The following is a 27,652-nucleotide window of genomic DNA, read 5'->3' as shown; positions in this document are numbered from 1 at the left end:
AGTCTATAAGACTCCATGTCCCGACAAGCTTCACGGGTGTGTGTGTGTGTGTGTGTGTGTGTGTGTGTGTGTGTGTGTGTGTGTGTGTGTGTGGGGGGGGGAGGACACGCTTCCAGGGAAACGTATTTCCGCCCTCTATTGCCTGTTGTCTCGGCAAGAAGCGGACTCAGTTTCCCGGGTGTCGCTGCGGCACCTGCTCTTAAATGTCATTCTCCGCCTACCTGAGTTTGAACTTGCTGGCGGTAGTGGTGACTGACACAGACTTGACGCAGTTCTAGCGTCCTTGATTTGGGGAGGTTGAAGTCAAGATTCGGCTCATTGTACCCTCATTTGATATCTGTATTTTAGAGTATTCTGCTTTTTTTCCACTTCCCCAAGAACGCATTCCCTAGTTCCAGATTCTCGGTTTTGCTGTGGTACTACATCAATAGTCTTAGTATCCCCTCCCATTTTCCTCTTTCCATGTAACACTCTGGCTTTTCCTGGCCTGAACCGCGGATATCTCGGTGTGGGAAGAGTAAGAGCAGGAACGTAGTCCTCAGTGTTCCAGGATGAATAGGAGCCCTAGCTGGTCTGATCAGCTTCATGCAGTTCTCACTTCAACTGATGAAAATATGGCCCGGATTAAGGTGAGGCACAGGAACCTCCCCTCTCGCCCTCCCAGAGTTCACCTTGCCCTATTGGGAGGCTAGGCTAGGGCATAGGCCAAAGGACACTGAGCGCTCACTGGTTTGTGGAACTGTTGTCTTTTGTAGCAGAGTTTGTATCCTCTTCGAGTTTCCTCCACAGGTAAGTGTTGTTCTTTCTCCCAGCCTTTTCTCCTTCTTCCAGTGCCTGCCTGTATCATCTATGATTCTGTACAAATTCCAGCTACTTCCCTTCTGGAACTCTTAATTTCTTACACAGACAGACCCTGTTCTTGTCCTTTCCTTATTCCTTCAATAGGGGACCTGGCTGACACCTGGATTTCCCCTCATCACTTGCCCTCTCGGCCAGAGGCTCAAGCTCCTCAGCCTTGGGCTCTAAAGACTCCCATTGGTGGAGAGAGACTGAGCTGCACCGAATCTCACAGCTCATCATCTCTCTGGGATGAAGTCACTAAACTCCGATCCCAGCTTCAGTCTCAGGCTCAGGTGAGGTATTAGGTGTTTGTGTGTGGTGACAATGTAGAAGGATAATATCAGGATTTGGGAAAGTAGTTCCTGGCTTTCTCTACTTGGGTAGGTGACTGAAGCTCTAAGGCATGCTGTGCAGAATTTGTTGAAGGACCGGGAGCAGCAGATGAACAAGATCAGTGCTCTAGAAGGTATTGGGCCACTTCTTCTCTTCATGTACTGTATACAGAGTTTTAAATTAAAACCAGAGTTTTGTGCATGCTGAGCTATGCTCTCCTGCTGATCTATGTATAACTTTTGGTGGGGAAGCTTAGCCTTTAGTGGTTGAGCCGTCTCTTTAGCCCCACACATTTATATATGTACCCACACTTTTGCTGTGTAGCTTTTGTATGTGCGTATGTTTTGATTTTCAACGCTCTTAGGGCAGTCTGCCTTCACTTGTCCCACTGCAGCGTCACTGAAATTGCTTCAGGAGGGCCCGAAAGGGAGAGCCCTTCTGGAGCAACGCCTGGAAGGGTTGAGAAAGGAACTACAGGGCTTTCGGAACCAGGTTCAAGAGCTAGTCCAAATCCAAATGAAAACAAGACCGGGAAAGTTCAGTAGTACCAGAGGCTTCCACAAAGAGCTGCAGACTGAGTAAGTGATGGGCAAGACTTCATCTTTTCCATCCTTTCTTTCTTTAAGGTTTATTTCCTGGTGTTGCACACCTTTAATTCTAGTGCTCAGGAGTCAGAGAGTGGCAATTCTCTATGAGTTTGAGACCAGCCTGCTGTACATATTGAGATGTAGGCCAACTAGGGCCACATAGTAAGACCTTGTCTCAGAAAACCAGAAAGGACAAGGGAAAACAATTATGTGTATGTTTTACCTGCATGCATGTTTGTGCAGCACATGCATGTCTGTTGAATCCTCTGGAAAGGAGTTAAAGATGGTTTTGAGCCATCCATGTGGATGCTGGATTTTCTTTAAGAGCAACAAGTTCTCATAACCACTGAGCCATCTTTTGAGGCTTCTGAACTCTTGGCATATCAGAAGTTTAGCTTCCTTAATTTATTTTTCTGTGATGTTGAATATTGACCCTTGGCCTTGTTCGTGGTAGTTAGACATTCTTGGCATTGGACTGTAGTCTCCAGCCACTTTGGGTCTGTTATTTGGTTCTAGAATGACACTGCTGTCACTCATGTAGGCACCAGCTTTTGTGGGAAGAGTCAGAGATTCTTCGGGAGGAACTGAAGTTGCTTCGAGACCAGCTGAGTAAGTTCCTTGTCCCTCTTTCTGGAATAGCTTCTTCTTTTTTTTTTCCTAAAAATGTTTTTTTAATATTTATTTATGATGTATACAATATTCTGTCAGTGTGTGTGCCTGCAGGCCAGAAGAGGGCACCAGTCCTCATTACAGACGGTTGTGAGCCACCATGTGGTTGCTGGGAATTGAACTCAGGACCTTTGGAAGAGCAGGCAGTGCTCTTAACCGCTGAGCCATTTCTCCAGCCCCCTTTCCTAAAGATTTATTTATTTATCTATTTATCTATCTATATCTATCTATCTATCTATCTATCTATCTATCTATCTATCTATCTATCTATTATACAGTGTTCTGTCTGTATATATGTCTGCAGGCCAGAAGAGGGCACCAGATCTCATTACAGATGATTGTGAACCATCATGTGGTTGCTGGGAATTGAACTCAGAACCTCTGGGAGAACAGCCAGCACTCTTAACCTCTGAGCCATCTCTCCAGCCCCTGGAATATCTTCCAGTAACTGACCATACTCTACCCTTTTGAGTTGTTGAAAAGTCTGGCAAATTATTATTATTATTATTATTATTATTATTATTATTATTAAATTTTTTGAGACAGGGTCTCTGTATCGCATTGACTGTCCTAGAACTTACTGTGTGAACCAGCTGGCATTGAACTCACAGAAACACACTGCCTCTGCCTCCCAAATTCTGGGATTAAAGGCATATGGCACCACCCCGGCCAGGCAAATTATTTGTGTTTCTGTGATTTTATATATTGTGTAATGCTGGGTATCACATACAGGGCCTTGTACTTGCTATGCATGTACTTCACCACCAAGTTACACCCCTAACCTTTGGCAATATATTCTGTTTTTTGTCTCTCATGGTTTGAATTTAGTCTCTTCTCCTCAGCTTGGAATCTTTCCAGCCGCTAGACCAGAACATGTTTGTCTGTTTCTTCTGCCAGTTCAGTTGCAAGGCAGTGAAGAAGAAGGAATGAAGTTGGAGAATTGGCCCTCATAGTCTGTCTCATTTTCAGGCCAGCATCAGGAGTTGTTGCTGAAACAGATGGCTAATGGGCGCCAGGTTCAGGCCCGCAGCTGGAAGGTAGGACAGGCTTAGACTGGGCTCCACATATTTCTTCATGGAGTCCCCATCGTTCTTGTCTGTCTCGCTCTACAGAAAGGCCTAGATATCTCCTCCCACCCTCATCTCGGTCCCCATCATCCTTCTGCACGCTGATTCCGTTTCCCTCCAAAGCGATTCTCTCAGTTTTTGCTGTAAACATGAGTCACTGTCCTTGCCTGCGTGAAGGCTCTCAAGTGCCGAGGAGAGGAGTTTGGGGAGGGAGTTTCCGTTGGAAAGGGAGAGATTTAGTCCTCCTTCTGCATCATGGTCTGGCGGTCTGGCAGCCCTTGGAACACCTACAGAGTGACCCGAAGAGCAAGGTTCAGACTTTGGAGGTCACCAGGACAGAAGCCCCTGATGCCCAGAAGGAGGAGCCCTACCTCCTCAGGTCAGAAGTTGTGTGTGCTGTGGAAGTAGAGGGGATTTGTGTCACAGGGGTCAAAGTTCAGCTATCCCAAATTTGGCCAGGATCTGAGTATCAGGGGTTGTATTCATAAGAGTGGCAATGGCAATGGACTTGGGCCAGGATTGTTTGGGGTGGTGGGTCTAAGTATCTGGGGTTGTATTCATAAGAACAGCAGTGGACATTCTAACTTAGGCTGTCCTTGAACTCCTAATTGTTCTGCTTCTCCCTCCCATGTGTAGATGTTACAGGTATATGTTGCTAGACCCAGCTTTTGTTATTTATTTTATTTATTTATTTTTTAATATTTATTTATTTTTATTATGTATACAATATTCTGTCTGCGTGTATGCCTGAAGGCCAGAAGAGGGCACCAGACCTCATTACAGATGGTTGTGAGCCACCATGTGGTTGCTGAGAATTGAACTCAGGACCTTTGGAAGAGCAGGGAATGCTCTTAACTGCTGAGCCGTCTCTCCAGCCCCTGTTATTTATTTTTTTTATGTCTTTAGCTCACCTGTATTACCAAATTTCTTTTGTAATTTGTTTCTTTAGTCTGCATATGTGTAGGCATGTATGTACCATGAAGCACATGTGGATGTCAGAAGACCAGTAGGAATCACTTCTACCGTGTGGGTTTCAGGATCAGCCTTAGGTTGCTAGTCTTGACAGAAGGCACATTTATTAGCTGAGCCATCCTGCTGCTTCCAATGTTAGTCATTCATCATTTGATTCAGAGTTGGGATCTATCTAAGAGTGTCTGAGTGATAATGGGGGAAGCGAGGTGGGAGTCTGGAATCCTGACCTCAGAAAGGAAGACAGTTTTATGCTGGAAGAGTCCTAGATCCATCACCTTCTTTGCCTCTGATTGTTCCCTCTAGGACCTCTCTTCATGCCCGGCAATCTAAGCTGCCTCAGGCCACCATCTTCGCCATGTCTCTTTCTTCATCTAGCTCTGAAGTCAGTCTTCCAGACTGTGACCGTAGCTGGGAACTTTTAAGGAAACTAGATAGGGGTAAGGACAGTTGTGGGGAGGCTGCTTCTGAATGCTGCCTGAATGCAGCTGTCTGTTGTTTGGCATAGTCTTTTTCTGTGTGAGTCCATCTGCCCTTTTTATATATCATGGAGAGTTAAGCTACTTTACTAATATTATTATTTTTGTTTTTTGTTTGTTTGTTTGTTTGTTTGTTTTGGAGACGGGTTTCTCTCTGTAGCTTTGGAGCCGGTCTTGGCACTCACTCTGTAGACCAGGCTGGCCTCTTACTCATAGAGATCCACCTGTCTCTGCCTCCCAAGTGCTGGGATTAAAGATGTACACCACCACTGCCCAGCAAGCCACTTTGTTATTTAATATCTATTTAGTGAAAGGCAAAGTTTTATATGATTTGAAGAGATGCCAAAGTAGTTATTTAATATTTATTTAAAGGCTAGGTTTTCCTTTGTAGCTCAGGTTTGCTATGGAGCCCAGCCTGCTATTTAACTCAAAATCTTCCTGCCTCAAGTTCCTGAATGCTAGAATTACAGACAGGTACAACTACATTCTCCATTACGTCACTATTGCAGTTGGGGGACAGAAACAGGTACGCAGTCAGAAGCACCTGTGAATGCGCACATACAAACCAGGCCTGTGGGTCCTTTCCAGGATGTCCAGGACCTGGTTTTATGCACATCACAGTCTCGCTAATGGTTGGTTTTCATTTTACTTCCTCTTAGAACTTCAGAACACCTTTTCTAGCCTGGAACCCAGCAGCTCTCAGTCCCATGCCCACAGCCTTAGGCGAGAGGATCTGTTCCTTCAGGGCCCCAAGGTCTTGCGGAGTGACCTGTAAGGACTTGTAAGAAGGATGAGTTAGATGAAGCGTCCACGCGAGACAGTCTTCTCATCCCCTCTGGTATGTGCCCTCTTTCCCGAGGCATCTTCCTGTCCAGCCATTTCTGCTCCTCAGCTAATTTAAAATAAAGTAGCTTGGTCTCCCTGCTGTCTTTTCTATGTGTCTTCACCCACATGAGATCAATTCTGCTGTACATTTCTTTCTCACCTAACTGCTTCCTGTGACCTCTGCCTCTGATTTCTGACATTTATCGATACACGTTTGACTCCAAGTTCAGGTGAACTTGGAAAGCAATGATTTCCCCCATTGTGGTGAGTAGAATGGGTTCGGGTGTTGGTCTGAGGCAGGCAGTATTGATGAGATCGCAGAGGAGTGTGTGGTACCCTGGTGGGCACTAGATCTAGGCAGTCACACTGTCAGACTGCTTATTGTGATATTTCATTTGTATTTTAGAAAATCAAGCTTCCATGAAGATCAGAGTGTAAAACCACCACCCTGGTCAGCCTCACAGACCAGGCAATGGTATCACACACCTTTAATCCAAGTAGCCAGACTAGTTTGCCATAGAAACCAGGTGGGGTGGCTGGAGAAATGGCTCAACGGTTTTTCCTGCTTTTCCAAAGGTCCTGAGTTCAATTCCCGGCAACCACATGGTGGCTCACAACCATCTGTAATGAGGTCTGGTGACCTCTTCTGGCCTGCAGGCACACAAACTGACAGAATATTGTATACATAATAAATAAATATTAAAAAAAGAAAGAAACCAGGTGGTAGTGGTACACGCCTTTAATCCCAGCCCTACAGAGGAATATAAGACAGGAGACATCTCTCAGCCAGTCTCATTCTGAGGATTCCTGGAGGCAGGATCGCCATACTCGGACTGACAGAGAGGTAAGTGGTAGTGTCTGGCTGCTTTGCTCTTCTGGTCTTCATGTTGAACTCCAATATCTGTGTCTGTGTTTTTGTTAATTGTGCTACAGTTTACTGAGACTGACTCCAGATTCTCTACACTTATCATCCTTAGCAGCCCAGCCTGTGTAGGTGCAGCAGGCTTCTCAGTTTCTCTGAAATTGAGTCATCTTCAAAAATAAACAGACAAACCCTAAAACCTTTCCATTCTTTTTGTTTTGTTTTTATTTTAACAGCTCTAGTTGTCCTAGAACTTTGTAGATCAGGCTGGCCTTGAACTCACAAAGATCTGCCTTCCTATGCCTCTGGAGTGCTGAGATTAGAGGTGAGCCTGGGCACCGCTGGGTTTATTTATTTCTTTTGAGATAGGATCTCTGTCAGGGAACTTGCTAAACAGACCAGGTTGGCCTTGAATTCACAGAGATCCTTCTCCCCCCCCCCTCAGGCTTTCCCAATGCTAGGATTAAAGGTGTGTACTGTCACACCTAGCAAAAAGTAGTTTTATTATAACTTTTATAAAGAAATATAATATTCTGTGATTCAAATTCTATTATTTTCATTTTTAGAAATTATTTTAATTTATGTATATTGTTATTCTGCCTGCATGTATGTCTGTGCACTATTTATATGTAGTGTCGGTAGGGGCCAAAAGAAGGTATCAGATACTCTTGAACTGGAGTTATACATTTTTTTCTCATTACAGATGGTTGTGAGCACCATGTGGTTGCTAAGAATTGAACTCAGGATCTCTGGAAGAGCAGTCAGTGCTCTTAACCTCTGAGCCATCTCTCTAGCCTCAAAACCCTGTCTTGGGGCTGGAGAGACGGCTCAGCAGTTAAGAGCATTCCCTGCTCTTCCAAAGGTCCTGAGTTCAATTCCCAGCAACCACATGGTGGCTCACAACCATCTATAATGAGGTCTGGTGCCTTCTTCTGGCCTGCAGGCATACACACAGACAGAATATTGTATACATAATAAATAAATAAATGTTTTTTAAAAAAAAACCCTGTCTTGAAAACAAAAAGAAAAAGAAGAAGGAGGAGGAAGAGGAGAAGAAGAAAGGAGAAAAAAAGAATGTAGGGTTTATTTGGGGATTATATCAGAGAGCAGAGAGGTTTGGAGTCCTTCACCATCATGGCCGGGAGCATGGCAGCAGCTGGCAGGCATGGCACTGAGCACATCCCATCCACAGACAGGAAGCAGAGAGAGTACACAGGGACTGGCAGATCTTTTGAAAGCTTAATGGCCACAGTGACACATGTTCTCCAACAAGGCCATACATACTCGTCCTTCCCAAGGAGCACCAATAATTGGAGATCAATATTCAATTTATGAGTCAATGGGGACCCTTCTCATTCAAACTACCATAGTGACCTTTAACTTCCTGATCCTCCTGCCTCTACTGCCTAAATTCTAAGATTATAGGTATGTGCTGCCATACCCAACCAGTTTGCTAGCTAGTTTGCTTGTTGTTTCCAACACCCCCACCTCATTGATGATAGGCAAGTGTTATATTACCAGGTTATACCCCTGGCCCATTTCTATTCGATTTTATTAAAAAAAAATGTGTTGTGTATTCCTGTAATCCCAGTACTAGAGAGGTGGAGACAGAAGGATCTGGAGTCTGAGGGCAATAGGGACAACAAAACAAAAATGTCATATGGCTGGTGTTTGGTTCTTAGTTTACTTTTCTACTGCTGTGATAAAACACTACACCCAAAAGCATCTCAAGGAGGAAAGGGTTTGTTTTACAGTTTGTAATTCATCATTCAATCCTGAAGAGAAGTCAGGACAGAGACCTGGAGGTAGGAACTGATGTGGAGAAGATAGTTTACTGGCTTGCTTAGCTGTTTTTGTTTTTCCAGACAAGGTTTCTTTGTGTAGTCCTGGCTGTCCTGAAACTCACTTTGTAGACCAAGCTAGCTTTGAACTCAAAGACTCACCTGCCTCTACCTCAGCAGTGCTGGGATTCTGCCTGGGGTGGCACCACCCACAGTGGGCAGGGCCCTCCCAAATCAATCACTAATCAAGAAAATGCCCCCTCCTACTTGTCTACAGACCAATCTGATGGAGGCATTTTCTCTGCTGAGGTTCTCATATGACCCTCATTTGTGTCAAATAGAAAGAAAACTCACAGTTGCTGGGTGTGGTGCACACACCTTTAATCCCAGCACTTGGAAGGCTGAGGCGGGCAGAGCTCTGTGAATTTGAAGCCAGCTTGGTCAGCAGAATGAGTTCCAGAACAGCCAAAGCTACAATGAGAAACCCTGTCTTGAAAAACCAAAACCAAAAACAGAAAAGAAAAGAAAACTAACAGTTTGGAAAACATATCTTTAGGCAGCAAAGGGCAGGCTTATTTTCTTCTTTCCTGGATTCTATATTCCAGAGGGCTCAAGATTTCCTAAGAATCAGCAGCATTTCCTCTTCCGGTGGTAACTGTAGACCAAAGATAAAAAGATAATGCTACCCATCCACCAGCAAGATCTTTGGATACATTTGCCCTGAACTAAGATGTACAGTCGGCTTATGGACAGATTCCAACACTTTTTTTTTTTTTTTCGAGACAGGGTTTCTCTGTAGCTTTGGAGCCTGTCCTGGAACTAGCTCTTGTAGACCAGGCTGGTCTCGAACTCACAGAGATCCGCCTGCCTCTGCCTCCCGAGTGCTGGGATTAAAGGCGTGCACCACCACCGCCTGGCTCAGATTCCAACTCTTAATTCAGGCTAGCAAGAGGAGAGTTATCTGAAATACAAACAATAAAAGGCTGAGGCAGTAAGACAGGAGCTGTTTTCAGTAATGGTATGTTTAAACCTCTGGCCTTACCAGCAGCCATTTTTAGACATTAAATAACTACAGGGATGTCTTCCACATCCTTTTCCTCATTTTGTATGAGAGAGACAGAGAGCCTGATATAATATATATATATATATGAGAGAGAGAGAGAGAGAGAGAGAGAGAGAGAGTGCTCCGAGCCAAGCGTGCATGCATATGTTTGAGTAGAGGTAGGGTCTTTCAGTAGGTATGGTGGTACACATCATTAATCCCAGCTCTTGGGAAGAGAAGCAGAGGCAGGTGGATCTCAGAGTTCAAGGCCAGCCTGATCTATACAGCAAGTTCTACATCAGCTAAGACTGTATAATAAGACCTTGTCAGAGAGAGAGAGAGAAAGGGGGAGAAGGAGAAAGGGATAGGGAGGAGAGTTTATTACTGCTTTTTTTTCAATTTTTATTTCATGTGAGTGGGTGTTTGCCTGCATGTATGCCCACCAAAGTGCTTGCCTGGTGCTTGGTGCTAGATGAGGGCATTGGATCCTCTGGAACCTAACTAGAGTTAACATATGGGTGCTGAAAATTGAGCCGGGGTCCTCTGGCAATGCAGTCAATCCGCCTAGTTGCTGAGCCATCTCTCCAGCCTTGTTTTCATCTAGTATTTATTTATGGAAATGGGGACTCTGTAGCTTACGCTGGCTCAGAACTCTGTAGTTCAGTCCTGCCTGAGTCCTGATTGCTGGGATTATGAGTGATGTACTACTGATTTCATACTTGGCTTCAGATCCATTTTTATTTTATTTATTGCTTTTTTTGGTGTATATATGACAGAATCCTGTGGTGTTAGGTTGACTTTGAACTCTTTATATAGCCAAAGATGGCCTTGTTCCTCTTGTCTCCACCGTCCAGGTGTTGGAATTACAGGCATGTACTACCGTACCTGGCTTGTGTGTGTATGAATGAGTGTGTACATTCAATCTAGTGTCTGTGTTGGGATCAGAGGATGGCTCTGGTGTTGGGTCTTGTGTTGCCTCCCATCTCCAGTGGGAGTGCTGGGATTGCAGATGCTTCTTCATGCTTGCATGGCAAATCCACTGTGTTATTTTCCCTCTCCCTTCTATTTAATATGTATTTAGAGGCCAGGTATCAAGTGTCCCAGGCTGGCCTAGACTCCATATATAGCGGTGGATGACCTGGATTCCTGGTCTCCTGTGTCCACCTCCTGAATGCTGGGCTGATGGGAATGTGCCACCACACCTGAGCTTCATGCATATTAGCATTCTGCAAACTAGACTGCATCCCTAGTGCCAAATTTAAAGATTTTGTTGTTTAAACTTACTCTTCTTCCTCCCCTCCCCCCCCCCCCGAGACAGGAAGTCTTGGTGTATCCCTGGCTATCCTGGAACTCACTCTTTAGTCCAGGCTGGCCTTGAACTCAGAGATCTGCCAACCTCTGCCTCCTTAGTACGGGGATCAAATGAGTAGGCCATCATTGCTCTGATGCTTAGAACTGCTTTTAAATAGCCTTCCCACCAAGCCTTTCCTTGTCTTTCACTGGGCAGGTAATTCATCTGGCACGGTGGCATTGTTTAACTCTGATTGCTACCACTAGTGTTTATCAACTGTATGTATTAGGCTCTATGAGAGACACACTTGCAAGGGTGCCAAACCTTTCAACAGAAACGTGGGACAGTAACATCTGAACTGCCACCAGGTGGCAGCACATAATTTATGCCAGAATGATTCTGAACTGGACTGGCATGATCTCCCTTAAGAGATGCTGTGAGGTACTAATTACTCTTCCTCAAACAATGCCCTGTCTAGGTTATGCATCTGTTCAAGAACAAATCACACAAGCATTAAAAAAAAAGGTAGTTTTATTATTCAAGCTCCATCGCTATTCAGCCTCTTCCAATTTTATTTCCTACCATGCATTTCCTTATACTCAGTTGCCATCAGGGCCACCTTTAGTCCATTGTTAATACTATTGTCAGTGCTGGGGAGCGAACCCAGGTCCACATGGTACGCTCTCTATCATTGCCTTCAGCCCCAGTCCAATTTCAATCATTTATGTTCCACATATTTGCCAAGAATCTCTACCTCCAGGAAGAGGGAAGTCTTTTTTTTTTTCTTTTTTCTTTTAAAGGGAGGGAGGCCCCTAAATCCTGAGAGTAAGGCCCATATTTCGCTGTGTCTGTTTTTATTCTTCTATTGCAGTCTGCTCAGGTATAAGAAATATAAACCCTTGAGATTCATGGGTATGGGAAGTGTGAGGAAATCTATACCTGATGGAACAGTTGGAAAATTCTTATTCCTCACAGAGATATTTCATAATTCTTTTCAAACCAGCTCGTGGTACCTATCCTCTAAGTCTTCACCAAACCCAATCTCTTCCCTCGGCATTTCGTTTAGTTTTAGTTGCTGTTTCTCAACTCGCTAGGAATTATGTATTTTAGCTTCTTATTACACGGTGATCCTCCTGTAGGACAGCGCATTCGATCTTGTAGGACACCTTATTCAAAAGCCGCGCTAGTCTAGTGCTTGTTCAACGGGCTTAATTATCAATCGTTTCTGTTGGGGGGGGTTGATTGGCTTATCTTGTATTTACCGTCTCGCCCTCTTCGAGACTCTCTTAGGTTTCCCCCCCAGGTGTATTCTCTGCTCTTCGGTTCCGCTTTTTCAACACACTGTCTCTTCTGTTTTTACCTCCACTCCCTTCCTATTGGTTCTCTTCGTCTTCTAAGAGTTGGCGCCCAGCGTTGCTGATTGGCTTCTTTGGACGCCCATTGTGCCCACCCTCGTACCACGTGGCTTTCAAAACGTTCATTGGACAACCGTACCAGCTCGTTTGTCAAAGATTGACGACCGATTGGCTGCTCTGAGGGAGGCCTGAGGAGGGGCGGAGCCCCCGGAGGCCCCGCCCCAGTCCCCTGGCCTCAGGCGTTTCAGACGCTCACCCGCGGGGAGCCGAGAGTTTCCAGCTGCCCTCTCAGTCCTAGCGGCGAGCCGCCTCCGGGCCCCGCCGAGCAGGCGGGGAAAGCAGCCCAGACCGCAAGGCCATGGCTGTAGGCTGCGGCTCCTGCGCTGCCGCTGGCCCCGCGGAATCGCCGACTTCTGCGCGAGGGACCCCCACCTCCTCCGCAGGCTAAACAGCCACGGCCGGCAGCTGCTATGCTGGCTCTGGGCCGCCGCCTCCCTCGCCCTCCGGCCCGCGCAGACGCCCCCTCCGTGGCTCGGTCCTGCCTCAGGTAACGTCGGGAGAGTCTGAGGAACGAGGCTCGCATCTCTACCGCGCGGCGCGCAGCTCGGCTCTCGGGTCGCCGAGCACTGGCCAGCCTGGTGCCTTCCTTGAGATTCTCAAAGGCAGGGGACAGTCTCTCGTCCGTCCCTTTCCCCCGTTCCTTTTCCTTCTCACTTCCCTCAGGGTCCCGGGACAGTCTCATCTCCTCGCTTCAGAGGCCGGGAACCCATTGGAAGTTATACCTCGAATCGACATTGTGGTGTCTGACCTTCCTCACTTGTGAAGTTCTGGAATGCTTCGCGTCCGGCTCCCCTGCTGAGCGTCTCCGTACCCCCTTCTGCCGCTGAGATCTGGATTCCTTCCCTGCCATCAAACGTGCCCATCCCTCCTAAACACCCTGACTTCCTCCTTTCTCTCTCTTTTTACTAGTTTACTTTTTACACTTCTTTCTGAAGACCCTGATCTAAACTACAATTCAGATTTAGCTGGAAATAAAATCCAGATTAGTCGAGTTGAGAAACTTTGAATTTATACGTCTGTGAAAGACTTGTCAAGGAAGTTGGACTTTATTCTGTAGGTACAGGGAGCCTTTGAAGGTTGTGAGCAGGAGCTTGATATGGATTATGTCTGGAAAATGTGAAGGGAAGATTGAAAGTAAAGACGGGAGGGAAGAAGGCCTCCGTAGGCAGGAGACTTGGGCTTCTGTGAGTAAGAAAGGATTAATGAACTGGGATAGTTGTAGGAAAATGAAGAGAATGGCATGAAATTCCAAGATTTTTCAAAATAGAGTTGAGAAGTTTTTTGTTTTTTTGTTTTTGCTGCTTTTGTAAGTAAGGGGTTTCTCATTGGTTTATGGTATTGGGCTGGTGGTGTTAATGGAAGCAGAATGAGAAGAAGCAATTTTGAAGAAAGATAAATTTGGTTGTGACCCCGTTCAACTCGAATTTTTCAGATAAAGCTGGAAAATTGGGCATAAAACTGAGAAAGTTTGGCTATAAAGACATGAAGTTGAGAGTGTAGAGAGACTATATAGGGATTCTTGAAACCTTAGTAGGAGATAGTAATCCTGAAAGCAGAGAATTGGGTTGTGGGTCGGAAGCAGCATCACTGAGGACAACACATTGACAGAGAGGCTTAAAGGGTCGGGATAAGGGCTAGACCAGAGTCACAGTCACCAAAGGAAGACAGTCTGAAGGAGGGAGGGAATATTACCGTGTCAGGTGCTCCAGAGGGCAGGAGGCGTCCTTCCCCTTAGAAGCAAGTGCCTTAGCAGTTGGGAGTTCACTTGTTTTCTTTCCAAGCAGTTTTGATGCTACAGCAGTCAACCCATGGATTTAGTTAGGAGTAAGCAGAAGGTAGTAGTGACTAAAAGGTTTTCTTTTCTTTTTCTCTTTGTTTGCTTGAGTTAGGGTTGTGTGGCACAGGCCAACCTGGAACTATGTGTGTGTTAGCACACTGGCCTATTTTTATTGTCATCAGTTATCTGTGGATAAATCAGTTTTTTTTTCTGGAGGTTGAAGGAACTGTAGTGAGTTTCTGATATAAGCATTATAGCCATAGGGATCAGCAGTGTAAAATATGAAGGATTTGTTATTGTTATTGTTGTTTTGTTTTTCGAGACAGGGTTTCTCTGTAGTTTGGAGCTTGTCCAGGAACTCACACTGTAGACCAGGTTAGCCTTGAACTCACAGAGATCCACCTGCCACTGCCTCCCTAGTGCTGGGATTAAAGGCGTGTGCCCACTACTGCTTAATTGAAGGATTATTATTATTATTGATTTATTTTATGTGATGAGAGGTTTCTTGTTGCCTTGTTTTGAGACAGCATCTCACTGTGAAGCTCTGACCGGCTTGGAACTCATCATGTAGCTCACGATGTCCATGTATGGTGTATGAGTGTTTGCCTGTGTGTATATTTGTTTACCACATGTGTGATGGTGCCCTCAGAAGTCAGAAAAGGGCATTCGATTCCCTGGAACTAGAGTATGGATCGTTGTGAGCTGCTATGTATGTGGGGGCTAGGGCTTGAATCCAGGTCCTCTAAAAGAGCAACAAGTGCTCTAAACGAAGCCATCTGTAGCACCAAAGATAAAGAATTTTTTCTTATCTTTTGGTTTGTTGAACTAGGGTTTCTCTGCATAGCCCTGGCTATCCTGAACTCAGAGATCTACCTGCCTTTGCTAGGATCAAAGGTGTATGCCACCACCAGATTGTACATTTTCTCTAATACCCTAAAGAAGAGGGGGGTGGGGAGAGATTGGGCCAGTCCAAAACTGGAATTTACAAAGCAGAAATATAAAATGGTGAACTACTTTACACTGCTTCTGATAGTGTGGGATCTATGATCAACTGCACAGTCTAAATCGCAGGTTAGTTATAAGAAGTAAAATCTGGAGTTGAAGAGATGGCTGAGCTCAGCTGGCTGCTCTTCCAGAGGACTCAGGTTCAGTTCCCAGTGCCCACATGCCAATTAGCAACTATGTGTAATCCCAGTCCTGGGAAACCCAACACTCTCTTCTGACCTCTTTGGGCAATGCATGCACACAATACACAGACATACATGTTGGCATTAATACACTTGAAATAATAAGCATAAATAATAAAGTCTTTAAGAAGGCTAGTGTACTTGGAGAATGAAGAGGTAACCAGAAATGTGGTTGAAGACCAGATTTTATAAGAATACATGATTGGAAAGTTCAGAGTACTTTCAAAGCAAAGGGAGAAAAAAAGGTGTAACTGTTTCAGTGCTGTTGAAAGGAAATGGAGCTATGGGTTATTAAAATAGTGTAACAGTGTTAGTGGCTGTGTTGACTATGCCATTGTATGGATGTCATAATTATCCAGTATGATAGCAGGAGACAGAGATATTATTAGGTTCTATCGGTGAGGCCTGTTATCACCGATGAGTGACTCAAAATGGAGATTCTTTGGGGTTTATCAGAAACTAGTATTCAGGGGCTGGAGAGATGGCTTAGAGGTGCTTAGAGGTTAAGAGCACTGTCTGCCCATCCAGAGGATCTGGGTTCAATTTCCAGCACCTACATGGCAGCTCAGAACTGTCTATCCCTCCATCCTAGGGATCTGGCTCACTTGTATGGACATTCCTGCAGGCAAAACAACAATGCACATAAATAATGATAAATAAATTATAAAAATTATATATATATAATGTACAGATGATACAGATGTTTGGTTCTGAATTAACAGTGATGGTCTCAGATACCTGGGTAATGTCAGTGCACGTTGTGTTACTCTTATAAATGTTTGGGATGGTCTCTCAAACACTAGCCTATGTGATTTGGCATATGATTAATTCTGTTTAAGACATGTACATGCTAGGAGGCAAATAATCTGCTATCCAAGACCCTGCAGTAATGCTTTCTACTTATGGGTCAAGAAGAAAATTGTTCCCTGGTTTATTTAGAGCAGAAAGGGGATTTGCTTCTAAAAATGTATTCCTCTGAAATATGTTTTATTGGAGTTTGAAATCTGGGATGGGGCTTGTATGGGAAGTTTATCTCCTTCTGGTAATGAAGCCTAACTATTACATTGTTTGTGTGGGTGATGGTGAATATTTTGGACTAACAATGGGCATTATGCTGTTTTCCGAGCCATCAACCGAAGATGACTTCAGTGTGGTCTCAGTGTTCAGAGGGTCGGCTGCTAAAGAGCATATTTGTAATAATGTGTCAACCATCCATTCTTAACATTTTATTTTTCGCTATTTATTTGTGTGTGGGGGTGTGTGTATGTGTAAGTGTGGAAGTAGAGGACAACTTGCAGAAGCTGATTCTGAACGTCTGTCCTCTGGGTCTTGGGGACTGAATGCAGGTCATCTAGTGTGGCAGCAGGTGGCCCTCTGCTGTTCTGTAAAGGCAGTGTGAAAAAGGCAAAACATTGGACATACTCATTGAAAATTAAAACTGAGATTGTGTTACTAGCTGTCTGATTATAGGGATTTACCTTCTGTAAGCCTTGGTGTTTTGTTCTCAGTTTGATGTGTGTAGCTGGGTGCTGTGGGCACTCTTTTCTTAGCATTTAGAAGGCTGAAGCAAGAGCATCTTGGTCTACATAGTCAGATCCTGTTCCAAAAATACCAAAATAGTGTACTCCTCTCTTGGAATTAGTCCTACTCTTGGGAACTTTCATCACTTTCCCTTAATGCATGTTTGCTCTGCTGAAAAACAACAAAACAAAATACACAGAAAAATAAAACATACGAGTCCTAAAATAAGTTATATATATGTATATATAGTGTTTGAAAAATAATATATTCAACTGGTGAAATACAAAATTGTTTGCATATAACATAGGATTTTATATAAACAGTTTCAGTCTCATGACTCTTCTGTGTACCCAGCTCCAGGGTTCATTCCTTCTTCCCAACCAGTTTTTAAAACTCTATGGGGGCTTATTGCTGAAGAGGACCCCAAGGTAGTTTTGCTTTGTTTGTTTTTCAAGTTTAGGTTTCTCTGTGTAGCTCTGGTTGTCCTGGAACTTGATCTGTAGACCAGGATGGTCTCAGACTCACAAGAAACCTGCCTGCCTCTGTCTCTGGAATGCTGGGATTAAAGGTGTTCACTGCCACTGCCCGGCCTATTTTTCTATTTTTCATGAAAAAACTGATCGTTTCTCACAGTTCTGCCCTCCATCTCACTAGGCTTGTCTTTCATTTTAGTGTATCTTTGAGAGCTTTCCAGATTAGAACTTTGAGAGCTTCCTCATTGTTTTTAAACACCTACATTGTATTCCATGGAATTCTTTTGAATGTAGCTGGGTGTGGCAGTGCATACTGGCAGTCATAGTACTCTGGAGGCATAGCAGCAGAATCTCGGAGTTCAAAGCCTGCCTGGTCTGCGTAGTGAGCTCCAGGACAGCCAGGACTACATAAAGAGACCCTTATTCAAAAACAAAGCAAATATTCCCATTGCCTCTCTCTTCCTCACTAAGAGCTTTTGGTCCTGAGATGCTTTCTTAGAGCTTTGGGGTTTGTCTTTGTATTATGTCACCCTGTCTTAGGACCATAGTTTATAGATGGTTGGCTGGGTCAAGTGGTACAGAGTGGATGTTGAAAAACAAGGGGATCACGTCTGGGCCTCCAGGAAAATCTGAAGACATCTAGTCGCCTCTTTAAGTTTGCTAGTGGCTGAGACCAGGCTTTGAATGGAGGAGCCTGAATTCAGGAGCAGGAAAGGATTGATGTTTCTTGGTGGAGTACAGACAGGTCTTTTTAAATATCAGTCCTGTTTCCTGATGAACTAGTCCCACAAGGCTGTTCTGTACTTGGCACTAGGACTATTCAGAATTTAAAAAGATTTTCCATAGGCTGGTGTGTGTGTGTGTGTGTGTGCGCGCGCGCGCACGTGGTATATAGCATGTGAGCCTCTGAGAGGCTCTTAGTTCAAACCTCAGTGCTGCAAGGAAAAATGGGAGGCCACCTTTCTACCTTTGTGGCCTTCCTATCTGTAGAAATAAAATCTGACCAGGCGTCTAAAATAGCAGGACAACAACCATCCATTTAACCAAAACAAAACAAACACGACTCTAATCACAGCACTTGGCAGAGGCTACGGACACAGCAGATTTGAGGCCAATGTAGACGACATGAAGCCTTGTTTCAAAAAAACAAAACAACAAAAAATTAGTTGATGACATGGCTCAGTGGGTAAATACTCTTGCCACAGAGTCTCACAACTTAATCCCTGGGACCCATGTGGTGGAAGGAGTGAACCAATTCCCACAGGTTGTTCTCTGGCCTCTAAACACACAGATAAATGAAACGTAATAGAAAAAAATTTTAAAGAAACACCGAGAAGCTGTTGAATGTATGGTGACTTGTTCCCTGTTATGTGCATTTCTTTAGCTTTTTAATATCCTAAGCAGTGCTGTAATGGAGACTTTGAACATGTCATGTGCAAGGGCATTTGCAGGATAAATTTACAAAAGCAGAATTTCTAAGTTAAAGTTGATCACCATTAATTGCTTACGTTCCTTCCTTCGGCATTTTCCCCATCTACATTGCCTGTTTACTCAACTAACATTGCCTGTGTCATAGCTAATGCTTAAACAGTGTTTACTTTGTACTGTGAATACTGTTCTAGGTGGTTTATACACATTTACCTCATTCATTCTTAGCAAAATCCCTCTGCAGTGGGCACTGATACTGTTTTTCAGACGAATGCATTAAGGAATGGTTGAAGTGCCCAAGTTCATGGCCTCCAAACTGCAGAAATCCAGTAAGCATTCTGACTGGAGGGTCAGCATTGTTAATATTATGCCCTGCTGTTATCAGTCTTGGATTTTTGCCAGTGTGATAAATAGAAGTGATAACTCAGAAAGGTTTTAGTTGTTATAATCATGCTGCGACGAAGTGTCTTTTATGTTTGAGTCATCCCCATTTCCTGTTCTCTGAACCACCCAGCTTGAAGTCTTCCACATAACTTTTCTGTTGAGTCAAGGATCTCATTCTTCCTGATCTCTAAGACTTTATAAGAAGTTCAATGTGATGGGCTCTACAAGTATTTTTCTCTTTTTCTTCTTGGATGCAGGGTGTTGAACCCAGGGCCTCATATCTAACACCAAGAGTCAGCCCTGTTTTGATATTTACTTTTCTGATGGCTTTTGTTTTATTCCCCTATAGAAGTTCTAGATTTTTATGCCCATAAACTTTTCAATCTTTTATGGCTTTTGGATTTTGAAATATAGGAAGAAAGGCTTTCTGAATCTTAGTCCTTGCTTTTTGAATCTATCCAGTTGGAGCAAGGATACAGAATTGCTTATAAGGGTCAAAGTGCTTTGTGAACTGTAAATCATTAGACAGATGAAATATAATGTTATTTATTAATTTATCTTCTGAACAAGTTGTACAGAGGCTGTCATGTTTTCCTTTGTATTAGATAGAATAGAGTGATATAATTTTATTTGTATAATATAGAAAATTAGGAGCCGGGCCTGGTGGTCACTCCTTTAATCTTAGCATTTGGGAGACAGAGGCAGGTGGATCTCTCTGAATTCAAGGCCAGCCTGGTATCATAGTTAGTTCCAGTCCAAGATAGCCAGGGCTCTACAGAGAGAATCTGTCTCAAAAAGAAAAAAAAAGAAAGAAAAAAGAAAAGGAAATGTGGATGGTATCGATCCTACTGCTGATGTTTTCCTAGGACAGTTTTTACATGGGCTCTTTCTTTCAAATTGGTTTCCACAATGAATTCACTGTGGTAATCTTGATAAATTTGCATATTTTATTTTTTTAATATATTACATTTTTTTCATTCATCAGATATCTATGGAAATAACACACTGAAGGAGAAAAGGCAATACAGTGTATACATCATTACTGAAAACTGAATAGCATCATACCAAAAAGGACTTGACTTTAGGAATTAGTTTCTAACTGAAAGAAAGTCCTGCTTTCAGAAATACGTAAGCAGAACAGCACATTCTAACTTCACCTTAAGACTTCACCTCAGACTGGCATGCTGAGCAAGGGTGTTCTTACACTTTTTAGGAGCCCCTTAACTGTCAAGTCCTGGGACTCTTCCTTTTGGAGTGATTTCAGCCACTAGGTCATTAGCAATAATGCGTTCTGGTTCTTTCTCTTTAAGTACTTTACTGTGTGCCTTCCTTTGGTCTGTCCAGTCACATCCGATTAATTTATTTCTGAGCAACTCTTTAAAAAAACATTTAAAAGAAAATTGTGGGGGGACTGGAAAGATGACCCAGTGGTTAAGATCACTGACTATGAGCCAGGTGTGGTAGTGTGTGCCCTTAATTCCAGCACTCACACAAGTGGATCTCTGTGAGTTCAAGGCCAACCTGGTCTACAAAGAGTTCAAGGACAGCCAGAACTGTACACAGAGAAACCCCGTCTCAAGCAATAACAACAGAAAGATCACTGGCTGTTCTTGCAGAGAACCCGGGTTCAATACCCACCTTCAGGCTCACAACCATCTATAACCCCAGTTCCAGGGAATCTGATGTTCTCTTTTGGCTTTTGTGAGCACTGTACACACACATGCAGACAAAATGTGCAGGCAAAAGACCACCAGTACACACAAAATAAAAATGAAAAATCCCTCTGTGAGTGTGTGTATGTGTGTTTATGCCACATGTGTTCAGGTTCACATGTGGCCCAAGGAGACCAGAAGGAGGTGTTAGATCCCCTGGAGTTGGAATTGTCGGCGACTGTGAGCCACCTGCCATGGGTTATGAGTTCTGAACTCAGGGTCCTCTGGAATAGCGTCAAGGACTCATTATTTCTGCACTTTCTCTAGTGCTTCTGAAATTATTCACAGTGTTTTCTGTCTGCTGGGTTTATTAATATTTGGCTAGTAGATGCTCTTATCTGTGCAGCTTTTTTTTTAAATGAGCATTGGTGTTTTGCTTACATGTGTGCAGTTGGATTTTCCTTTGGGCTGCCAGCTCACAAGAAACGACACTGAGGCATATTGTTGATTATAAAGCTCGTCCTATGGCTTATGCTTGTACCACTAGCTCTATAACTTAAACTATTTCTGTTCATCTGTGTTGCTTCATGACTTGTGGCTTTTACCTGGCCTCCTGCATGTTTGTTCCCTCTGTGTCTATTGGTGATTCCACCTTTCTTCTTCCTAGAGCTCTCTCTGTCCAGAAGTCCCTGACTAGCTATTGAGTATTTAGCTTTTTATTAAACCAATCACAGTGGCAATCTTCACAGAGTGTAAAGGAATATTCCACATCACGTGTGTGTCTGTGTGATAGTGCCAGATCCCCTGGAACTGGAGCTACAGATACAGAGCTGCCATGTGGGTGCTGGAAACTTAGCCTGGGTCCTCTGGAAGAGCAGCAGTGCTCTCCACTGCTGAGCCACCTCTCCCGCCCCTTATCCCTGCACCTTTATCCATCTTGCTAACTGGCATCATTTTAGACTGTTCCTTCCAGCAGTAGTCCTTGCACTGAGATCATTTCCAATCACGCTGTCCAGCTGTCTGGTTTTTTTGTTTGTTTGTTTGTTGTATTAGAATCTGACCAGAACTTTTTTTTTTTTTTTGTTTTTTGTTTTTTGTTTTTTCGAGACAGGGTTTCTCTGTAGCTTTGGAGCCTGTCCTGGAACTAGCTCTTGTAGACCAGGCTGGCCTCGAACTCACAGAGATCCGCCTGCCTCTGCCTCCCAAGTGCTGGGATTAAAGGCGTGCGCCACCACTGCCCGGCTGACCAGAACTTTTAAATTGTTTTTACTCTCGCATTACCTACAATTCACAAATGTTCATGCTGTTTTTTTCTGACTATAGTTCGTGTTGATTGGCATGGATTTATAATTTTGGGAAACTCAGAAGAATTGTGATTATCAGAGTAATGCATATTGCCAGGCAGTGGTGGCTCACTCAACACCTTTACTCCCAGCACTCTGGAGACAGAGGCAGGGGGATCTCTGTGAGTCTGAGGCCAACCTGGTCTACAGAGTGAGTTCTAGGCCAGCCAAGGCTACACACAAAAAAAAAAAAAAACCAAAAAACAAAAAAAAGCATATTACTAGTGAATAATTGGAAAATAACAAAAACAGAAGAAAAGGAAAACATGAAGCTAGTGCAGTGGCATGTGCCTGTCATCTCAGTACTCAGAGAGCTGAGACAGGAGGATCTGAAGTTTGAAGATAGCCTAGACTATTAGCAAGGCTCTTTCACAAAGCTAGGGATGAAGAAAGAATTGGCAAGTAGAGAAGATTTCATAAGATGTAAGCTTCTCATAATCTACCTGTCTTAGTGTTCTATTGTGGCAAAGATATACCATGACCAAGGCAACTCTTAGAAAGCATTTTCCTTTTCTTCCCTTTTCTCTTTTCCTCTCTTCCTCTCCTCCTTATTCCCTGCCCCCTACCCCTTCTCTCTTTTTCTTTCAAGATAGGGTTTCTCTGTGTATACCTGGCTGTCCTGGAACTTGAAGACCAGGCTGGTCATGAACTCAAAGAGATCTATCTGCCTGCCTCTGCCTCCCAAGTGCTGCGATTAAAAGTGTGTGCCACCAACCATCAGGCAAGAAACATTTTTTTTCTTTTTTTTTTTTCTAGACAGGGTTTCCCTGTAGTTTCTAGAGCCTGTCCTGGAGCTAGCTCTTGTAGACCAGGCTGGCCTCGAAACTCAGAGATCCGCCTGCCTCTGCCTCCCGAGTGCTGGGATTAAAGGCGTGCGCCACCACCGCCCGGCCCAGGCAAGAAACATTTAACTGGGGTCTTGCTTAGAGTTTCAGGGGTTTAGTCTATTATCATGGCAAGGAGCATGGTGGCATGCAGGCAAGTGCTGGAGCAGTAGGCAGAGGGAGAGAGCAATTGGGCCTGGCACAGGCTTTTGAAACCTCAGCCCACCTCCAGTGACACACTTCCTCCAAGAAGACCACACATCCTTATCCTTCTAATCCTTCCATAAAGTGCTACTTCCTGGAGGTTAATCTTTCAAATATATGGGCCTAGAAGGCCATTCGGCCATTCTTTTTTTTTTTTTTTTGGTTTTTCGAGACAGGGTTTCTCTGCAGCTTTTTTGGAGCCTGTCCTGGAACTAGCTCTTGTAGACCAGGCTGGCCTCAAACTCACAGAGATCCGCCTGCCTCTGCCTCCCGAGTGCTGGGATTAAAGGCGTGCGCCACCACCGCCCGGCTCCATTCGGCCATTCTTATTCAAACCACCACATAGCACAAGATTCACTAAGTTAATAGCTATTTCGAACAATTATCATTTTGAATATTCGTACATCCTCTTTCTCTGTGCATGTCTATATTGGTAAGCTCTCAAGGTCATAGCATGGTTTCTGGCCTCTAGAAGGTACTAAATAAAGTATTTGTTGACTAAGCAAATGAAAGAATGAATATATTTTTTTACTTAGAGTTTGAATCTTGGTAAGGTAAGATAGCTCAGTTAGTAAAGTGTTTGCTATACAAACATGAGGATTTGACCCAAGTCTGATCTCCAGATTCAGATAGAAATCTGGGATATAATGATATTAATGATACCTATAATCCCAATGAGAGAGAGAGAGAGAGAGAGAGAGAGAGAGAGAGAGAGAGAGAGAGAGAGAGAGAGGAGAGATAGGACAGTCTCTGGGATTCCCTGGCCAGCCAGTCTAGCCTGATTAGCAAGATCCTGTCACAGACTGTCTTAAAAACAAAGTTTTCAGCTCCTGAGGAACAGCACCATAGTCTGACCTCTGTCCTCCACATGCACACGTGTGCACGTGCACCAGAACATACCTGCACCTTCAAACACAGAAAATTTGAATCTCAACAACAAAAGGTCAAACCAAATCCAAAACAATAAAGTTTGAATCTCAATATCAAAATCTTACTTTCCCCCTCAACTGTATCTTGACTTATATGCAATATTAAAATTTATATACTATAGTTCATTTGAAGGTGAGCAAGTTCGATTCTAAGACGTTATGGAGCTCATAGTCCAGTGAAGAAAGCAGATAAGCAACAGTTAATGTACAGTAAGATAGCTGTAATAGGATTTGTTCAGGACAGGAGATTGAAAGGTCAGAGAACACTTCATGTTAGTTGATTCCTGAGAGCCATGTGGAAGAAGCCAATAAGAACACACCAGGGAGAAAGAGTGCTACATGCAATGGGCACTGAAGTGTGAGCAGGAATCTACAAATGAGTAGCTTAAGGGACAAGGGGTTTGTTCTGGTTCACAATTCAAGGGTGCAGTCTGCCGTGGTGAAGTCAAGGTGGCAGGTACTTGAAGCAACTGGTAACGTCTCATTTATAATCAGACAGCAGAGAGAGAATGAGTTAGCTTGCCACTACTGCCTAGTTCCCCTTCTCCATTGATAACATTGATGTAGTCCAGGTCTGAAGCCAGGAGTGGTGCTGTTCACAATGTGTGGGTCTTTTCACCTGAATTAATGTAATCATGATGATCCTCATAGGTGTGCCCAGGTGAGGTGACCTAGGTGAGTCTATTTTTTGTCAAGTTGACAGTTAACACTAACCATCATCAGTTGACTATATCTATGGACTATGGATAGGAGGGCTGGATGATGGCTCAGCAGTTACGAGTATGACCGCTCTTCCAGAGGACCCAGGTTTAATACCCACATGGTGTCAAATGACTGTTAACTCCAGTTCCAGAGGATCTGATACTCTTCTGACCTTTGTAGCTTCTGCATGCACGTGATGTACAGACAGCATACAGGTGAACAAAACACCCATGTTTTGTGTTTTGCATAAATAAAATGCTTTGCCATTTTATTTATTGTTCGTTTTTGTTTTTTTGAGACAGGGTAATAAAAAGATAGCAGTAGGGATTAAATGAGGAAGAGTGTTGTTATATATAAAGCATTTTAAAAAGTTTACCCACCATGGATTATAGATTGTAAGGTATGTGAGTTAGGAGTATGGAATACTCAAAAGACATTTGCTAAATACCAATCACTAAGAGTAAGAATGAGGGACTGGAAAGATAGCTGTAGATGGAAGTTTCTGTTCCACCAGGTCCTGCAGCCATTCAGTCCCAAATAAATACACAGAGGCTTATATTAATTATGAACTGTATGGCCTATTGCTCAGGCTTATTACTAATTTGTGCTTACAACTTAAATTAGCTCATAATTCATATCTATGTTTAGCCATGTATCTTTTCTCTGTAAGGCATTCTCATCTTGCTTCTTCTGCGTCTAACTGGTGACCGTGTCTGTTTTTCCTGTCTCTGCCTTTCCTCTTCCTAGAATTCTCCTAGTTTGATTGCCCCGCATATACTTCCTGCCTGGCTACTGCTCAATCAGCGTTTTATTAAACCAATAATAGTGACAAATCTTTATAGTGTACAAGAGCATTATCCCACAGCATTTTCTTTATTTCTTCTCAAAACAAGAATGCTGAATTTAATCTTTTTCCCCGATCATTATCCATAACAACTTGTAACCAACCATCTAAACTATGATAAATATCCATAATCCATTTTTTAGAAACGTGGGCGTAGTTTTCTGGGTTACTTCCTTCTGATTGGGGGCACTGGTAATCTTTGGGAGACCCTGAGAAAATATAAGATTATGGTCAAATCCTGACTGGAGTATTCTGTGTGGCTGAATCACCTCAACCAGTTACCTTGAAGCTGTTCTGGATGCAGAACTCAGAGGAAACTGCAACAGAGGTGCTCTGAAATGTTGGATCATCTGGACCATCCGTTCCTGTCAGGTTTTTCGGGGGGGGGGGGTCTTTCTCGGTCAAATCTGATTTTTCTTAACCCAAAATGAATACACAGCTTCTCATTTTCTGTGGAAATAAATGCATAATGTTTTCCCCAAAGTAACACTTTTTTAATTTAAATTTTGAAGTCAAGATTTTTTTAAAACATAAAGGTTGGCTTAATCTGGCAGCATTTATAATCAAATGTCTTTTACAAGCTGTTGCTCCTTCCTCAGCAGTCAAACAATTCAAAGCCAACACAACAATATACAGTATCTAGACTCTATATTTTTCATCTTTATGTGTGTTTTTTTTAATTACTCTATTTTTTAAGGACTTTATCCTTTTTCTCTTCTAAGCCTACATATATTTTTAAATACACTGTAAATCATTTAGAGTTTATTTTTTTAGTCTAAATCTATCTTTACTGTATATCTCTTTTTCTGACCACGCAAGTCTTTAATCTGCAAAGTGGCATGGCTAGGATTAAAGCCGCAGCATTGGCAGCTGTCTCCGCCCCATTCCTTAACTTCCTGAGAGTCAAGCTTTATGGCAGAGGTACTGGCAGGAGCCATGTTTGTTGCCACAACTCTGCAGAGTTTCTAGGTCATGCCACCAGCAAGAAACATGCCACTGGCTGCTCATAAACACTATTTAAGAGTTTGGTAGCAGGGCCCCTTAAAAGAACCATTTTTTTTTTTGCCACTGATGCCTAGTCAGAAAGCCTCTCAAAGGAGCTGCATCTCTGCTTGCCTTTAGTAAACACATCTCACCTGAGAAAATGTTATTGCCAAGAAGCTATGCTTGACTCTTTTTTTTTTTTTTAAAGAATCCTTTCCCAAGCTCTCTCAGGTTTTATGTGGATGTAGTTGCCCCACGTTGGGCACCATTTGTAGATGGACGTTTCTGTCCCATCCAGTCCCACAGCTATGCAGTTCCAAATAAACACACAGAGGATTATGTTAATTATAAACTGTTTGACCTATTGCTCAGGCTTACTACTACTACTACTGACTAGTTCTTACAACTTAAATTAACCCATAATTCTTATCTATGCTTAGCCATGTATCTTTTCTCAGTAAGGCATTGTCTCTGACTTTCCTCTTCCCAGAATTCTCCTAGTCTGGTTGTCCCACATATACTTCCTTCCTGGCTACTGGCCAATCAGCATTTTATTAAACTAAAATGAGTGACAAATCTTTACATTGTACAAGAGCATTATCCCACAGCGGATGGCTTAGCAGATAAGAGTGCGTATTGCTCTTTCAAAGGACCAGAGTTCAGTTTCCAGCATCCACAAGAGGCAGCTCACAACTACATGTGATTCCAGCTCCATCGGATTTGATGTCTTCTTCTGGAATCTGGGCACCCACACATAACGTGGCATACATTCACATGAACACAATATATGCATGTGAAAATAGAGAGTTGGGATGACGTCGATCCTCAGAAAGGGCTGTGATAGCTGGGATAAGGACTATCACTTAAGCTGCGATGGAAGAAATGACATTAGAAAGGTAGCACAAGTCGGGAGGAGGATTGGGCTATTTACTTTTCTGTTTTCACTGTTTCGTTCCATCCACACTCCCAGATTAGGCTAACTCTATTTCTCTCTCAACCCCCGCCTCTCGAGACAAGGTTTCTCTGTGAAGCTTTGGAGCCTGTCCTGGAACTCTCACTCTGTAGACCAGGCTGGTCTCGAATACACAGAGATGCACCTGCCTCTGCCTTCTGAGTACTGGGATTAAAGGTGTGCACCACCATCATCCAACATAGTTCTTGAAAGCCAGGCTAAACAGCTTTATAAGTAGCAGATACCACTGAACATTTTAGACCTCTTTTGTTGAGACAGGATCTCATG

At 43.4% G+C, this 27,652-nt stretch overlaps 2 protein-coding genes across 4 annotated transcripts in view; both read left to right on the top strand.

The window, feature by feature from the left end:
* Positions 1–191: 191 nt before the first annotated feature.
* Ccdc163 (coiled-coil domain containing 163) lies at positions 192–6,909 on the top strand. 3 transcript variants are annotated; one of them, XR_005285709.1, is made up of 12 exons: positions 192–629; positions 756–789; positions 946–1,133; positions 1,225–1,306; positions 1,568–1,751; positions 2,302–2,369; positions 3,399–3,466; positions 3,772–3,875; positions 4,772–4,905; positions 5,604–5,782; positions 6,519–6,613; positions 6,868–6,909. XR_005285709.1 is itself a non-coding variant. In XM_038332837.1 (10 exons), exons 1-10 carry the CDS (start codon positions 552–554, stop codon positions 5,717–5,719), a joined length of 1,056 nt encoding a protein of 351 aa, XP_038188765.1. In that variant the 5' UTR covers positions 193–551; the 3' UTR covers positions 5,720–6,261. The 3 variants fall into 3 exon arrangements, 1 of the variants encoding a protein (XP_038188765.1); XR_005285708.1 differs by lacking the exon at positions 6,868–6,909 and having other exon boundaries at positions 6,519–6,769; XM_038332837.1 differs by lacking the exons at positions 6,519–6,613; positions 6,868–6,909 and having other exon boundaries at positions 193–629; positions 5,604–6,261.
* Positions 6,910–12,227: 5,318 nt separating this feature from the next.
* Positions 12,228–27,652, top strand: part of Tesk2 (testis associated actin remodelling kinase 2) — a 105,539-nt gene continuing 90,114 nt past the window's right edge. Inside the window, exon 1 of the mRNA XM_038332836.1 lies at positions 12,228–12,647. The gene's annotated coding sequence lies outside the window, so the exon portion shown is untranslated. The remainder of the gene's footprint in view (positions 12,648–27,652) is intronic.

Source organism: Arvicola amphibius, chromosome 6 (assembly GCF_903992535.2).
Source record: "Arvicola amphibius chromosome 6, mArvAmp1.2, whole genome shotgun sequence".
In the NCBI taxonomy this organism is placed as follows: domain Eukaryota; kingdom Metazoa; phylum Chordata; class Mammalia; order Rodentia; family Cricetidae; genus Arvicola; species Arvicola amphibius.
This window is presented reverse-complemented; position numbering and strand designations above follow the sequence as displayed.

What these genes read in the sequence shown, in the direction of transcription:
- Ccdc163 (XM_038332837.1), top strand. Translation starts at nt 552, where the DNA reads ATGAATAGGAGCCCTAGCTGGTCTGATCAGCTTCATGCAGTTCTCACT. An exon ending in TCTTCGAGTTTCCTCCACAG is followed by an intron (nt 790 to 945) that starts GTAAGTGTTGTT and finishes TTCCTTCAATAG; the next exon opens with GGGACCTGGCTGACACCTGG. An exon ending in TTTAAGGAAACTAGATAGGG is followed by an intron (nt 4,906 to 5,603) that starts GTAAGGACAGTT and finishes ACTTCCTCTTAG; the next exon opens with AACTTCAGAACACCTTTTCT.